This window comes from Anabas testudineus, chromosome 8 (assembly GCF_900324465.2).
Source record: "Anabas testudineus chromosome 8, fAnaTes1.2, whole genome shotgun sequence".
In the NCBI taxonomy this organism is placed as follows: Eukaryota; Metazoa; Chordata; class Actinopteri; order Anabantiformes; family Anabantidae; genus Anabas; species Anabas testudineus.
The window spans coordinates 3,491,678-3,509,025 of NC_046617.1; the positions used below are offsets into that span (position 1 = coordinate 3,491,678).

Below are 17,348 nucleotides of genomic sequence, written 5' to 3' on the forward strand. Positions count from 1 at the left end.
CTCCCCTTTCCAACCGTGTGCCACATGAAAGCGGTGTACACCCGTCTCTCTGTGTCAGCGGTGTGTTATTAGTATCCAGAGACTCCAGAGTGTCTGCTGCACTGTCACCTCCCACAACCCTCCTTTACACGAACTCTGTGTGTGTGTGTGTGTGAGAGAGAGAGAGACAGAGAGAGCATGTGTGTGTAACACATAGATGGGTGCAACCTGGATCTGTTGTCTGACTCACTCTGACACACCAGAAAGCACTGTCAGCACGCCATCAAGGCCTTTGCGTGTTGATTGTGCAGATTCACAGGTAAAGGCAGCAAGAAAAGAACCTACTAGTAGCTTATTCAAAGGCATTTTTATTTTTTTGTATTAATTTTCTGGAAAAGAAAACAAACTGTTGTTGCCACTTTTGATCTACAAATAACTCTATAAATAAAAGACCTTGTTACAACACTTACAGTATGTTAATACAATATGTACAACTTGTTCAATGTTTAAGCACCAACACAATATCATTTTTACTTTTGATCTCAGGGCCCGAGAGCAAGACTTAAAGGGCCACTCCAACAAATACAGATCTCATCTTGTCTTCTGTAGCTCTCAAAAACTTTAATAGATCGAGAAAAACTACTCTGCTGATGTCATAACGATGTCTCAGTTTGGAGGGACTCAGGACTTTTTCGGACTGTTTCCAGTTTTGTAAGTCTGCTGTCTACTTGCAAAACCTGGCACTGGAACCAACCAATTAATTGCAATAACTTTTAAAGACTCATGACTTGACCACTAGGCTACTATCTAGCCTGGTGGCCCTGACAGGACAGACAAACCTGTAAAGGTATACAACAAAAAATACATGTTAAAAAAACTTCAAATAAAAATACATAAATAAATAAAAAGAAACTTAGTGACACACGTAGACTGTACACATAGAAGCACTCAATGACAGCAAATTATTTGCACTTGCTAAAGCTAATTCAATGGCACAGATGCACGCTCATAGCTCTCAAAAGCTGCATGCATATTATAGCTGAAGTAGCCCTAATTCTTTTTATTTTAATCTCAAGTGACTTACTTCAGATTTTTAGGGAATCGTGAACAAACTAAATCTGATTTAGTTGTTTCAGATGTGGACCGCTCGCACGTGTGGTCCTAGATTAAAGCTGATCTCTGACGACGTGACATGTCAGAAGAGTCCGATCAGAATTCATGTCGTCATCATTCAGTGTTAGCAACTCACAGCCTGGTACAGAATAAACATGGACCAGAGCAACAACACAACAACAGCGGTGGGCGTCAGTGGAGAGAGGAGATAGTTTTAAACTTGATGGAGAAGCTTGTGTTCAAGCCCAACTGGAAGGAACATGTCACGAGAGAGCAGCTTTTCTGGACATTGCACTATTTATGAATATTCAGTGGCAGATATAGACAAATAAAAATGAGGGAAACACACATACAATGCTGAAACCACTGAAGTGTAAAGGTTGATGTTACACAAGCCTTAATGAGTTATTAATGATTACTGACTTTTTTTTCACTTGCTTCAGTGATTTAATCAGCATCTGAACATATTTTTCAATTTATTGTCCCATTAAAACTTTAGGAACTGGATTGTTGGGGTGAGACTCGCTAGGAGTGGTGGTCAGGGCAGCTAGTGGGCAAACCCTACTATTGGGGGTCCAGTTGACCCTCCTTCCTCTTTGTAGAAACCTTATAACTAATAAGTCTAAACCTTTGTGGTGCTTCCACTAACCCGGACTTCAGCTTAAGCTATAGACAAGTTCAAACAATGTGCGGCACATGTGCAAGGTGTTCGTGGGTGCACACTCCAGATAGAAATGTGTCCGTGTCCATTTGTAGACAAGCACAAGCCCTGATCAGACCTTAACCACTTATTTCTGCTGAGCCTAACTATAAACTAACCTCAGTAGGAAAGAACCCCTATCTGAACACAACAGTAGTAATCTTGTCATCAGCTGCAGCTTGTTCACTCACAGTCGCATGCTGCTCTTCACCTTTAAGAGCTTGGTGCCTGCATTGTCCACCACATAACTCAACTGCTGAGAGTTTGGACAAAAATTACAGTGTGAGTCCAGAGGAGGCTGAATTAGCCTCGAGTTGAGGTTTGGGCTACAGAGGTGTGATAACCCCGGCCCATCTTAACTTCACACCACTGGATTCTTTCTTCAAAATCAGTCTTTTAGTTCCAACTGATGCTGATTCAGGTGACGTCACCTGATTTGTAATTTGAATTGATTTTCTAACATTCACACAGAAAATGGCAAAATGCTGGTTTAATGTATAAAATTGGTGTAATTTCACAAAGCCTGTATCCGGCATTAGCAAATAAAGAAGACACTAAGTTTTAATTCTACAGTTCTACTTGCAGTTTTGTTGACAAAAAGCCCTTTACACAAAAATACTACAACCAAACATTGCTCGGCTGCAAAAAGGACCAAATTGACTAATTAATGGTTTGGATTTTGTAAATTGTACTATTCAGAAAACACCTTCTCATGGTTCATTTGAGTGTTTCTCCAGATTTTCCTTCTGCTATCAAACCTTTCCATGTTGTCTACCTACATGGTCACTGACCACAGCCATTTCAAATGGTCTTGTTTCCTGTAGATCTGGTGTGGTGGACTTATTAATTCAGTTACTGGGAAGAACTTCAGTAGTATTAAATGTAAAAATGTAGTTTCAGAAGCCTTTTCCAAAAGACAATTTAAAGTAACAGAGTGAATCAATAGAGCCTTCTTCCATAAATATGCTCATATTTGAACTATTAAATACACAAAATATCATCAGTGATTTCAAATTAAAAGTATCAGTCAGTCTCAGCACTGAAAAACCCACATCGGTCACACTAAGCTCTGTGTTTTGAGTTCATAAACTCCTGAGCCAAAGAGGAAAAGGGTGACTGAGGCCAGCACTTGTTTTCTTTCCACATTTACTGCAGAGCCTAGTTTACAACATGTGTGTCAGATTTTACAGTCATGACTCGTGTCTGATGATCTCTGTCAGGTGGTTCTGGGCGCGCTGCGGTGCTGTGGTGTCTGAGCACACGGCTCGGGTCAAACTGCAAACAGTAGGGTCCGTTCCTCAGTAAACAGCTCCCATACTCTGTGTGGCTGACGATGCTGGTGGTGGTGCGTGGTGTGTCGGGCCTGATGTTTGCAGACCTAAATGTGCACCCTGCTGCTGGTACCAGTTCTGGTGTGTATACTCCCCCATGTAGGCGGGCGAGGAATCAGATGAAGGCTGATAGAGACCCTGACCCCTGCTGGTAGGATCGAGCATCGCGTTATTTTTTATTTCGCTGCTGCTATTTGTGTTGCTGCTGCTGCTGCTGTTGTTGTTGTTGTTGTTGTTGTTGTTGTTGTTGCTGCTGCCGTTGCTGCTTTCCCACACAGCTGGAGATGGAGGAGAGTTGCAGGCCATGGAATCGCTGGCGTCTGGACTGTGTTCAAGAGGAATCTCCCCGAGTGGAAACTCTCCGTTCTTGTAGAGCTTCTTAAACTTGGAGCGACGGTTCTGGAACCAAATTTTGACCTGGAGGAAAGAAAGTGGAAAATGCTAAATAGTTGTTACAACTACAACTTAAAAAACTGAAAGACTACTTATTGGGGTAACTCATAAATACTTATCTCTTATTTTGTGACTGATCACAATGATCCATCAAGGTTATTATATCATAATGGAGATCTTGTGACCTTTCTTAATAAGTCTAATGTGTACGTGTCTGTCATTGACTTGGGTGCCACACAAGCTAGAATCACCACTGGACATTGGCCCCAGCGTTTATGTTCACGTTCATCCTTGAGTACTTTGTGGAACTCTGGAGTATTAGGATACCTGACTGATAACAGAATTTCTTTCTTGTGAGAGAAATTCGCAGACATATATAGCATGTATGTATGCTGGTTGTTGTGGACAAATTTCTGCTGTTTTTTTTTTTTTTGTTATTAAGATGATTAAATGATGACGATGATGGCGACATACTTCATTGATCCTCTTGTAGTAGATGACAGCGCTACTGTGGCGTGTCAGTGTCTTGTACAAGGACACCTCCACCTTTAGCCAGGAGGAACCAGGAATCGAGCTAGTAACCTTAGGGTTTATAGATATAAAGATCTAACATATAAAGAGCCACACATTTTTTAGCAGTTGGTGGAGACCAAAAACAGAGCAAAAACAACTTTGAACACTGCATAGACACTGCAAAAATATTGGAACAGTGAGGTCAGTTCCTTTATTTTTTGTTAAAAATATTTGGGTTTGACATCAACATAGAATATGAGACAAAAGATCAACATTTCAGCTTTTATTTCCAGGTTTTTATGTCTGGATCCGATACACAACTTAGAAAATGGCACCTTCAGTTTGAACCCACCCATTTTTTATGTGAACAGAATTATTGGAACTGACATGTTTGAAATAGATTAAAGTGGATAAGACTAAATATTTAGTTGAAAATCCTTTGCTTGCAACAGCTCCATCAAGTCTGTGACCCACTGACATCACCAGATCTTTTACATTCTTCTTTTGTGATGCTTTCCCAGGCTTTCATTTTTTCAGTTGTTTGTTCTGAGAGGTTACTCCCTTCAGTCTCCTCTTCAGTGGAAGTTCAGTCTAAGTCCCTCCACGTTTTGCCCCTGATGAACTTATTTGTTGTTTTTTGCTTTAGTGTTTTGGGTCATTATCTTGCTGCATGATGAAGGATCTCGAAGTAGGTTTGGTTGTATCTTCCTTTAAATTAGCAGACAAAATGTTTCTGTAGACTTGTGTTCATTTTGCTGCTGGTATAATGTGTTACATTAGACATCTACTGTTGTCTTCCTTAGTCTACCCATTCAGTACGTTACTCAGTGCACCAGTGGTTTCTTTCTTCTTCAGGACATTCCCAATTGTTGTTCTGACCATCACTATGCACCAATGTTTGTGCAATGGTTTTAATAGATTTTCCATCTTCTCTCAGCTTCACAATTGCTTGTTTTTCACCCATAGACAGCTCTCTGATTATCATGTTGGTTACACCTCTTAACTATAAATAAATGTGAACAGGCAAAACCTAAATGTGAAACTGGGCGTAGACGTTCAGTGCTATTTATTGTTTGAATAATCAGTGTAACAGAACACACCTGGGGAACAAAACGCACTTGTCACGTGTTCCAAAACTTTTGCTCACTTGAAAAATGGGTGGGTTCAAACCAAAAGTGCTATCTTGTAAGTTGTTTATAGGATCTAAATGTAAATACAAGAAATAAAAGCTGAAACGTTGATCTTTGATGTGATCATATTTATTTATTTTTTGTTAATATAAATTAACTGAGTTAATAATAAAATACTAAGGTTTTTGCTTTAGTGTTTTGTTTCCCCCAGCACATAGCAATAATAACAGTATTCAAAGGTTTTGTCCTACTCTGCATTAGTTTAGTTAATCTGAAGTATTCCTCAAACTATTGAACAGTTATTATCAAAAAAAAAAAAAAATTGATCGCAACAGCACCGTTACAAAAACCTTTCGTCACAAACTAAATTAGATAAATAAAGATTAACACTACATGCAAGAGTGCATAACACTAGCGGTGATAATCTCACAGATCACTCACAGCTCCTGTAATATGACTCTTCGAGAGCTATTGTAATGTTGTCATTTGTATAAACAACACTAAAGCCACAACAGAATTAATCCACCTCACATAACAATCGTTCTTCGAGTGAGACTGCGCTCTGTGTGTGTGTGTTAGCCAAACATAACAGCAATTGACAGCAGTCACTGTATGACGGATAGAACAGGCCGTGCAGCAACTTTTGTCTCCTATCACTCAAGCAAAGTCGACTCATGTGTTAGTAAATCATTAGAGCTGGCAGAGTGTGACTGTGTAAACCAGTCTGACACAGCAGGGACAACTCACAGTGCAGCTGACAATCATCGGCTAACATTTATCCATCCAGCTGTATTTGCTCTGCGCTTTATTCCATCCAGTTCTATTCTTAATTTATTTTGTTGCATTAACTTTTATTACAGCAATTTTACTTTACAGCTGAGAGCTCAACTTATCAATTCAGCTGGCACTTCATCTATTTACAATCCTTAAACTATGTGTGCCACTTCCGCTGCGATTTTCAGACGAACAGACAGCACTTGAATCTTCGTCAGTCTTCTTTAACTATTAGTAGTGTGTTATATTTCTACGCGTGCCTAGTGAAATGCCCTGGATAGCGCTCCCTGCAGCCTCACCTGTGTCTGCGTGAGTCCCAGCTGTGCGGCCAGCTCAGCTCTCTCTGGCAGAGCCAGGTACTGGGCCGACTGGAACCTCCTCTGGAGAACTGCGAGCTGGTAGCTGGAGTAAATCGTCCGGGGTTTGCGCACCTTCTTGGGCTTCCCATTGACCATCCGTACCTCCATGTCTGGTTCTTCTTTCACTGCAAACAAATATATATTTTTTTTTTACTTAAACAATAAAAGTATTTTTTGTTAACAATGGAACAAACTTGTTCTGGGTCTCTAAGGGGCAGACTATGCAGAGAAGTTGTAGAATAAAAATAGCCACGGCCGCTACAACCCCAGCATTTCAAAGAAATTCCACCAGCACTCTGAACTTATAATTTTGGTCTGAGTGTCTCCCACAGACGGGGAGGGAGACACAGATTTATAGGTGCTTTTCATGTAGCCTGGAGTCCTGCTTGTATACGTCTCTCCCTGTTTATTCTCGGATGTGTATTTCTTTCTTTCTTTCTTTCTTTTGGTGTTTTCCTTTCAGAGATATAACCAACCTCACTAAAATGTATTTCTTTACATTTTAATAAGGTTGGTTTATTACCTTAAATTGGAAAAGACACATAAAAGCAAACATAAGTTTTCAGTATTTATAATAGGTCACATATTTAAAGATTGACACATTATTTTCCTGAACAGATTCAAGAAAACAATTATAATTCACAAGTATTTTTAACACTAATGACTCTAAATATTTGGTAGTAGTTCATTAGTTGATATTTTGTATTCATTAAACAAGTCATTAAACATCTATTAATTCATTTATATGTATTTTGTTACTTTTAATTGAATGAATTCACATTGAACATTCACAGAAAACATGAATTTGAAAAATGTATAAAAACCTTGTGTTTTGTGTCAGGTACATATTGTAGGAGTAGATGGGGTTTTTAAGGAGGTCCTGGACTCATGGCCTCAGTTATTTCTCAGATTCTTTCTACGGCCCTGCACCTTATTCAGCTCACATATTTATTTCGCTTTTAAAAAACCTCATTCATTTGTTCACCTGATTTAGTCGGTTTTATTGTTCAGCACATTCACATACATATTGATTTCAAGAAAAACATTTGTCTATTTGTATATGTGTTTATTTATTTGTCAGGGTGTGGTCACAGGCCTTGCGTGATAAGGAGCTGTCCTCGTTGGATGATTCAGAGGCTAGGCTGACTGACATGTCATCACACCTGATGTGTGTGGCTGTGGGCCAAAGTCCCCTGGGGCCAAATTCAGGAGTCAACTCCCAAATGGAATGTCAAAAACAGTACACCAGTCTGTCAAGTTTGTTTTTCCTTGGTAGTTTGCTTAGAAACACCTTCCAAGCTTGAAAAAGAGCCAGAAGTAAAAGCTTTTGGAAGCAGTGTGGCAGCACTGAAGGGGACATTAGCAAGACAAACTGGTGTTTGCTTCGCTCCTGTGATTCTACTGTGTGTTACATTTAGAATTAAATAAAGCTGTTTTCACTGTTTTCACTGTTTTCAACTTACAGCACTAGTTACCCTCCATACGAAGTCACCTATTTAAGACCATGTTCAAATTTGTTCTTCATTCCAATCACACATGTAGGTGAAGTAGAAGTCGTGACCTAGAATGAGGTCATGGCTTCCATCCAAAAGTTTAAAGGTCCATCTATATTTCCTCATCAAAATAACACCTATTCATTTATCTTTAAGCAGGTAGAGAAAGTGAAACAGTTGAAGTGTTTTACAACAATGATCTTGCCAAATAAGACGAATGCAGCACTCGAGATAATAGGTCGGTTTACTGTGAGCAGTATAAAAGTGAGACAGTGTAACGGCTGAGTCCACTTATTTCTATCTAAATGAATGGTTTTTCATTCTAACAGAGGGTTCTGCAGGGTGACCCTTCACCAGTTTCCAGGATAAATTCTAAAATCTATTGTAATTCCTAAAAACATCTCCACTGTGAGCTGTGACTTTAAGAAGCTTTTCTGTGGGAATTTCAGGCTGATTTTCTGACATTTTAAGAGGAGATTTCAAACCTCACCTGCTCTTTGAGGGCTCCATCCAACACCTCATGTTCACTGTGTGTGTGTGTGTGTGTGTGTGTGTGTGTGTGTGTGTGTGTGTGTGTGTGTGTGTGTGTGTGTGTGTGTGTGTGTGTGTGGAACCTACAATTCCACTGTTTTTTTTTTTTTTTCCCAGCTTTACAGTTTTCTCTAACAACAAATACAGTGTTTACTTGGAGATGTGCTAATCATTTCTGGTATTATTTCTGTCAAACGTAGTTTTTAGAAACGAGAAAAGAAAAAACTAATATGTGAGTGTGTGTCTCACGTCTGTCTACTTCTGTCCTTTACTGTAGTTCTGACTCTTTTCTATCCACTTTCCAGTAAAACAATCAAAAGTTCAGGTTAAAGAGAACATCAGTTATAAATCCTAAAATATATATGAAATATGAAAAGTAGTGCCATGAGACGTCGATTGCGTAAAACCCACTAGAGTTTGTCTAAATATAAGAGCACTGAGCCATGAATCAGCTCCGTGGGATCAACACAACTGGAGAGCACTTAAATGAATCCACTATTAACACTCAGGGTTTTTTACTCTTCTCTTTTTTAACTCACCACTGTCCTGCAGCGCCTGCACCTCTCTGCCGAACGCGCCGTGCTCTCTGTACGCTGCGTGAGGGTACGGGTACTCTGCCTTGCCCACAGGGTAGCCGCCGCCGCCGGGACCCATCCCGTTCAGGTTGTAGGGGTGATAGGCGTACGGGTTCATGTGCTGAGCCGAGTACGACTGCTGCGCCGGGTAGAAATCCTGCGAGCCGTGGAGCGCGCTCTGCCCGCTGTAGAACCCCATGTCTGTGGATGAGGACTCCGGCAGAGTCGGGGAATCCTTGGTGGCCGAGATGGAGGTCCCGACCACGGGGAGCGATGGCTTCTTCTCCTCGAAGACAGGTGAAGGTTGCCCATTCATTTTCAGTATTTCTTTCTCTCTAGTTTCCTATAAACTTGAAACCGGGAGAGTTCAGCAATCCAGTCTGGAGCTGGCGTTCCCAAAACTCCCTTGACGCAGCAGCCAGGCTGTCCACCGTGGCGGCGCCCAACCCAACTAGAGCTCCTAATTACAGGGCGCGCCGAGCTGAGCCAAGCCGGGCAATGCAGAGGGGAGTGGATGTCTCCTTCTCATTGGCTCGCCTGCTCGCTCCCTGCCTCTGCCCTCAGGCCAAGACAGCGTTGACTGTCGCCTGTCTGGCTCCTGTCTTCTCCCCACAGAAACCTCCAGTGCGTTTCTGCTCGGGCCTCTGCACCAGGACGCATAAACAGTTGGCAAGTCTGAGAACTGCTCAGACATTGTTCTCGGACGTTTCTCTGAGACTCCACAACAAGGATCAGATGGAGATTTGCCAACCAGACCGTGCACAATGGAGTTGTGATAAGGAGCATTTACGCATCAGCTTTAAGGTGCTGCATCCCATTCACATGCAGATGCAGAGCTGCTAAGTTAATCAAGGCTTTTCCTTCTTTACATGTGCTGACTTCTCCCGTGCCTCAGGGGAGATGAACAGCCCACAGTAAACCTACAGTAAACTGGAGGTGTGTGAAATGTCCCCAGGGGGCACAGAGGGACACATGCTGGTGAAATACACCGGAAAAAAAAGCTTCACTGGGAAGAACAAAGTCAACTTTCAGTTTAAATGCACCAACTGTGTGATTGATGTCAGGCAACATGTTGGAGTTTTCATTTGAGAGCTGTTTAGTTGACTTCGTACAGTGGAGTGTGGAGACGTACAGTCACCGCTAGATGTCACTGTTGGAACTTCAGATCACATGTTTCCAACACAACCTGCTCTAAATATACTGAACATACTGAATATTCACTGACTGGACAAAATAAAAGTCACCACGTGGAATTAACTACGCAAATAGGTACCTCCCATTAGATTATTACTAGATGGATGATTATGTTTCAGCTGGCAACAAGTTATTTAACCCTCACTGAGGCAGTGAGGAGCTTCTCATTTCTTAAACAACCATGTCTGAAGACACATCCTGTGATCGTGGAAAACATGTTAATCTGTTTCAGAAGAGTCAAATTATCAGCGTGAATCAAGCAAAGAGAACATCTAAGGATGTTTGGTTTAAGAACTGTCCAGTGGAAGAAGGTCATGTGGTCTGATGAGTCCAGATTTACCCTGTTCCAGAGTGATGGGAGCATCAGGGTGAAGTGATGCACCATCCTGCCTAGTGCCTACTGTACAGCCTGTGTTATGATCTGGGGTTGCTGCAGTTTCTAGCTCTGAGTAGCCTTCCTTTCTAAGGGCAATAGACTGACGGGTCTGTACTGACAGTTCTTCCTTTCCGGCCATTTTGAACCTGTAAACAAACAACTGCTGATGTTCAGGTACTACACTAACCTAAAGAACGCCGATGCAAAGGACTGACAATTACTAATAACAGTCCTTGCAAAAATGTAGATCATTCCTCTAGAATCATCTTGTTTGTGTCAGAAAACAAATACATTTACAACTGATCCCAAACTTTTGAGCAGTAGTGTATATTAAATATACAAACTTAATTTTCATATCCAGAATTCTTGAATCATAGGTTGCAGGTTTAATTTTTTATTAGCATTTCTCTTTTGCTATGTCATACATGGTAAACCCTCAGGTCCTTGCAAAATTCAGTTCCCAGAAATGTACAGCTTGATTTTCTTGAGCGAAACCTGCCCTTCGTCTGCACAGCCGACCATCACATCTCAGAATGCAGAGTTCTCTTCTCCAGTCACATCTTGAGCGTCAAAAACACTTTGTGTGACTGTCCAAGCTCTCGTGGCGAGGTTTATTCTGTTCTTATGCATTATAAAAAAAGGGGACAGTGTTGAGTACATCAGGCCTTGGATGAACAGAGGCGCTTCGCAATTGTTATATACAAACAGGAAGTGAGAGGGACGGGGTGTCCAGGAGACCCCTGTGTGGTGATGAATGTACTCCTCTCCTTGCGGCATGGTCCCAAGTGGACAGACGAGTAAAATCCCTGTATGGTCCACAAATCCCAGAATGCCTTGTGATTGGGTGATACCACTCACAGTGAAACAAGTGAGAGTGGAGGCAAAAAAAAAAGGATGTGAAGAGACGGGGGTGAGGCGGGATTGCATGGATGGCCTGCCTTTTCAAAATCTTTCTTCGGGTGACCTAGTGAACCGTGGATCAATTCTTCACAACCTCAGAAAATCAGGGGAAATTCAAACATTCTTTTTCAGGGCTGGCTGGAAAACTGAACAGAACAGGTAGAATCCAGTGAAGGACAGACCAACCAACCCACCATCACCCCAGGTTACACTGCTTTTTTTGTTTTATATTACATGTATGTATAAGTACTGTATATTTATTCTTTATTGTTATTTTACAAGATTCCCTGATGGCCAGCGCAGAGAGAAACAGAGGGGGGAAAAAGGGAAAGGGAGGCATGTCCAATTTTACACAGTAGAAACCAGTGGTGGGAGAAGAGGGGCGTAGTGCCTGGATTTGTCCATACGGAGGAGCACTTTGTGTCAGATCAACCCAGTCAGAGTGGAAGAAGAGACAGTGACAGGAAGGAGGGAGAGCGGAGGGCTACGGGGACTAGGAGGAGCAGCGTGTCCACACTGTCAGTTTGTAGTTCTGTTGGGTTGTCATCGGTTGGTCAGCTGGTTTGTTTGCTTGCTGGATTGAAGAGTGTTTGTGACCCTCTCGTCCTCTTCCCCTCGTCCCTCCTGGGCTGAAGTGAGCGATCGACAGAGTTCTGACTGGCCAATGTCCCTCCAGACAGGAGGACAGATGGTTTTGCTCTCTCTGAGGTGAAAAATAGACACAGGCTGAGTCAATGAACACAGCCTTTACAGGAGTGTGCACAGAAATGTGCTGTTACATTTGTCCTGTCGTGGACATTCATTAAAACTGGTGAGTAGGGAGGATTTCTAACAGATTTAACATACCAACCATTTCAAAAAACAAGTTTTCACTCAGTTGAAATTAATGCTACTGCACATTTAAAGTTTTTATCTCTGCACAAGGCAGCAGTAATAAATCAAAAGGCACTTCGGTGTCTGTGGTTTTTGAATGACCACACACACACCAGTGTTAGCATTTGTTGTTGCTGACCTTATGTTAGCTTCTTGGCTTTGTTGTAGAGCGAGTCGACAACTTTACTCATGTTCTGAATTGTCTCCAGGGCTGCCTCATATGTCTTGTCCACCACTGGCTCTTCAAACACAATAAGCACACCTTCGCCCTGGTCCAAAATACCTGGATACAGTAAGGGAAGAGAAAACCATCATCACAACTGCGGCTACATTATGCCAGGTAAATCCATAACAGTATCTGTCTTTCTCTGCTTTGACCTTTCCATTCACTGTAAAACAACACTCGCCTTCCCCTAAAGTAGTACTTTTTTAAAACTGGCCTCTGCAATGTGTAAACCTAAAGGCTGCCGTCTCTCTGTTTTCAGGCTGAAATGCTGTCCATCTAGACAAAGACGTTTTACTGTGTTTGAGAGTAAAAGTCAGCTCTACAGCTAAAACAGTATTTCAGCCTGAAAACAGAGACATAGCAGCCTTTAGGTTTACGCATAACAGAGGCCAGTTTAAAAAAGCACACTTCTTTGTCCATCCAGACAAAGAAGTGTGCTTTGTTTGAATTTGCTTGTTCATTGATACCATTCTCTGCTTGTTCTGGGACAGCTTAACACCTGAACTCCAAAACTGTAGTAGTCTGTTTGCTATAATTAATGTGCAGAGCAGAATTATATATAATAGTGAAGATATTAAGACATCTAGATGAGGTTATATAGAAGCTAAGTCAAACTAACTTGACTTCTTTCTTGATAGGTCCAAACATGTTATTACTCATCCACATAGCTTCTTCTGTCTGAGAAACATTAGCAGGAGAACTGAAATTTATCCTCCACACACTTCTCACCTAACCTGAGTGGCATCATTATGGAAACTGTGTGAGTAGATGAGCTGTTAGGATCTATTGGTGACACAACTCCCAACAACATGGGTTGTTATGAGTGTAAAGTGGTCTTAGTGGTAATAGTAAACTGTTTCTTCTTCCCTTTTTCTTGCAGCTGGCTTGGTTGTCGGTCATCCAAGCACACCCCCATAGAATATCTTGTCTTTTGGCATTTTTAATGTGGAGGGAAGTAAATGTGGTGCACGTTGTTTTGGTATGAAAAGAGCGATTTGGAATGTACCCGGTCTTATTTAGGTCATTTCACAGGGTCAGCACAAATATGTTTAAAATGGAACTGAACAAAGAAACGCAACCACAACACACTATTTACTACAATTAGTTGAATTTCCTCATCTAGTGTTCACATGCAGGAAAAAAAACAGTGTACTTTAAAATTTACTTAAAATAACTGTGGGCTCATACCATGAAACTTCTTATCCAGAATCATCTGTGATAATTTCCTTTCCACGTCTCCCTGCAACACACACACATACACACATTATCACACTGTAGGTATTTCACCTTGGAAATCCTCCGTTTAATTCAATAAAAAAGAGAAAACTCTACCTTTGAGAGTTTGATGAGGGAGGAAATGTGTGCTATCTGTTAGAGAGAGAACAACATTAAAATACATACATATTCTACAAGTACATAAATATGTACAGTACAGTAGGATTAAATTAATATTCACTAGATATACCTTGTTTTCATAAACCTACACCATACAGTTCTGTACATGTCTGAACTGAGACTAAGGAGGACTACCTGGACCCTGGAGAAAGGCTCAATGACCCTGATGAGGTTCTGCTCCAGCAGGTTGTCATACAGCTTGGTCAGATGGGTGCTGATGATGGGGTCATCCCTCAGCTCTGCTTTGTATTCTGTTAGTGCCTTGGTGATGGAGGGAACAGGACATTTTAGTCAAGAGTGAGGGGACAGGCCAAAGCATTATCCAAAACACAGAAGGCGCTCCGGTGACAGCAGTTTAACATCAACCTCAACACACAAACCTTTTCAAAGTCTGCGAGCGACCGGTTCTTGCTGGCCTGCGCCACACATTTCAGAGAGTCTGTCTGTAGGAGAAGAACATAAACAAAAGGTTATGGACACCTGAGAGGACATGAACATTTTTCAAAATATAATATAATATAAAAATGTAAAATGCCTTAAGGTCTTTTTTAAAAATTGCTAAGCTCCATGACTTAGTTACGATTGCTGTGCCTGTCGAGCTCCACACACCCTTTTATACCGTTTCCAATAACAAAGACAGATTAAAAACTAGTGTTATTTTTGAAACAGGGGGTCTGAGTTCAGACAAAAGTAGAAGTATAAATGATTAGGAAAGAAGACATAAGATACCTGTCTGCCAGCGTACCGCAGAGCTAGCTTGCCACTGATGAGGGCCTGGACGTCCTCTGGCCTGAAACAGGAACAACATACATCAAGGACTGTTCTGAGCTGCCTAAATCACATAACTTTAAACTTTAGAAATTCATTAATTGTTTTAAAAAGAAACATTTTATGTGTGGCTGCAGATATAAAATTAGTATACTAAATCAAAAATAAAATAAATGTATGTACTTACGCATTGAGCATAATTTTGCAGAGCAGCATGTATTTGAGGGCTGTGATGGCTCGAGGGTTATCAATGGAATCGTAGCCCTCAAACGCCTCATAGAAGTAGGAGTAAGCCGTCTTCCAGTCCTTCTCCTCTGCTGCATGAATGATCCCTGGAAACACCCAAACAAACACACATTAATGTCAGATTAACTGCACTAAAACATCAGTTTACTCATTTAGTAATCGGCTTATATCCTCTGGGTTGTGTGTTGTGTAAGTAGTGCAGTATACTGCACCTGACTGCATATCTAAAGCTGCTTGTAGTTTAGGTGGACAGTAGATGGCGTTGGCGGTTGTCCTGGCAGAGGTAAGGGCGGCGCGGGCCTTGGGCAAGTTACTTAGAGCATGGTACGTCTTACTCTCCAGCAGCTGGACCTCTACTAGGAGCGCCTTGTCATCCATCTTCTTCAGCTCCTGCAGTAACTGGGAGCCTGGAGGATAAGCGGAATGTAGAGACATCACAAAGCTTTCAGTACAATAACTTGGATAAGAAAAATTGAACAATTTTAATAAAGTTTGTGGTGTTCACACCAAAACACAACCACCTCTAAGGCACTCACCAAGTTGCAGTGCCTCCTGATAGCACTTTGTGTCAAAATACAGTGAGATGAGACGTGCCTGTGGAGACCATAAAGAACCACATGAGTCCATAAAACATATGCAGTTATCGGATACCACTTATATAAATGGCTGAAAAGCAGAGCTCTACAGGCTGAACAAGCTGCTTGATGTCAATAATCCATGCAGAAACAGCAAGTCTCACCTCCAGTGCCTGTCTGAGGAAGGTTCTCTTCTCAGCCTTGGCCCACTCTATGCACTCCAGGCAGAGCTCTACCTCCTGACCTGTGGCAGCCTCCATGTCCAAGAACATGTCCAGCAGGGAGCGGACCAGCCGGGCTGCCTTGGCCTTGGAGATGGAGTTGAGAAATGGGCGAATATACTTCAGCAGGCCCCCGAGCTCTGAGAAGACGACAAAAGGTGGGTTAACTCGTTGTGCTATTTCGAGTTTAAGCACCATTACTAAATCACACTTTTAGATAAAACTATGACTGTTAAATACTTTACACCGTTCTGTTAGCAAACACTTTACGGTATGGTTTAACAGTCAGATGACTTAACATGCTGACAGCATTATTCCTTATAATTGTTCAGTTTTCTTTAACAAAAGTGCTCCTATAAAGGAAAAACCTAATAAACAGTGCAGCTCAGTGAGAGTTGAAGAATGAACAGCATGATCTGGTTACCTGCAGCCTGTCCTGTCTTGGCCAGCAGTCCACCCAGCTCCAGGATGCTCTGCTCTTTGACTCGCACCGCCTCCTCATCACTCTCCTGGATGTCCCGCTTCACTACAACACACAGACACACACATGCTGATGATGTAATGTGATCCGTGCTGACATGAATCACCGCGACATATAAACAGTGAAAATGCTGATGTTACACAATTCTGTGTCCAGCGACTAACATTACATCCACATATGTCACCAACAGGCTGGATTGGGTGGCAGGCAGCCAAGGTGCTAGCGAAGCTGTGAAATACCTAAACTATCAAAGTGAACAATAAACGGGAATGACAGCTACGTATCTAAGCTCTAAAAACCAACACAAAGTCCCAAACGGTAGCGTTACATAAGCATAAGCTAAACGCTGTGACAGAGACCGTACTAAAAGAGTTAACTCAAGTTTCACATTAATTTCCTTATTGGCCTGACTCCTAACAAGGCGAGGGACAGCTAACTAGCTGCTAACAACGCAGGCTGCATGCTAACGTTAGCTAGCCAGCTGTCACCCAAGTTTCTGTCAAATGAATGAGCCGGGGAAGCTAACGTTTCCGTCACTGCGAAGCTAGCCGGTATGGTGCTAGCCGGCTAGCCCACTGCTGCTGACTCACTGTGCAAGCCAGAGGAAAACGAGACGGCCAGCACTGAGCAAGCTAAGCTAACCTATCCTAGCCGCTAACTGGCTAACAGCAGGGCTGAGCTAACTCAATTCTCCCAACCACGTTTGAAGTCGACATCTACAGCCGCAACATCTTAGCGTATTCTTTTCTATTAAACACCACACTGCGTCGCTTATATTTACCTATTGAATGTAATATATCGATAGAGGCGTTCCGGTCTGTTCCAAGAAGAGACTGTGCTCTCTGAAACTCAGCCACTGCCGCGGCTGCCATCTTTCCTCTGCCTCCTCTGCACTCTGCCTGCTTGTTTTCCGGTCAGGTCGTTCACATGCTCCAAAATACCGCCCCCTGCAGACGGCGGGGAGCAGCCGCTGTTCAATTTCCAGACGCTCCTGAAGCACATTTCATTAATTGATGAATTTTGGAAATCAGCTATTAGTTAAATAGTAAAAGGTGGACTTCAGAGCCATGTTGCTATCCTTTAATCACTGACAGGGTGAATTATTACAGGGAAGCCTCAGTGATGTTGAATTTCAGTTCTTTCTCTTATGGAAGTTTTTATTTTAGCAACGTTATCGCATACATAAAAAACAGGATGGGCAG

The 17,348-nt window shown here is 42.0% G+C and overlaps 2 protein-coding genes across 2 annotated transcripts; both read right to left on the minus strand.

Moving 5' to 3' along the window:
• Positions 1 to 331: 331 nt before the first annotated feature.
• LOC113153641 (homeobox protein Dlx3b-like) lies at positions 332 to 9,640 on the minus strand. The gene is made up of 3 exons (XM_026347333.1): positions 8,856 to 9,640; positions 6,233 to 6,417; positions 332 to 3,540 (listed from the first exon to the last, which is right to left on the minus strand). Exons 1-3 carry the CDS (start codon positions 9,205 to 9,207, stop codon positions 3,091 to 3,093), a joined length of 987 nt encoding a protein of 328 aa, XP_026203118.1. The 5' UTR covers positions 9,208 to 9,640; the 3' UTR covers positions 332 to 3,090.
• A 1,224-nt stretch (positions 9,641 to 10,864) lies between these two features.
• On the minus strand, positions 10,865 to 17,073 carry LOC113153514 (26S proteasome non-ATPase regulatory subunit 11A). The gene is made up of 13 exons (XM_026347179.1): positions 16,928 to 17,073; positions 16,090 to 16,191; positions 15,609 to 15,805; positions 15,406 to 15,463; positions 15,082 to 15,276; positions 14,811 to 14,955; positions 14,585 to 14,645; positions 14,236 to 14,298; positions 13,991 to 14,116; positions 13,793 to 13,828; positions 13,649 to 13,700; positions 12,374 to 12,517; positions 10,865 to 12,064 (listed from the first exon to the last, which is right to left on the minus strand). Exons 1-12 carry the CDS (start codon positions 17,016 to 17,018, stop codon positions 12,375 to 12,377), a joined length of 1,269 nt encoding a protein of 422 aa, XP_026202964.1. The 5' UTR covers positions 17,019 to 17,073; the 3' UTR covers positions 10,865 to 12,064; position 12,374.
• Between the last annotated feature and the right edge of the window lie 275 nt (positions 17,074 to 17,348).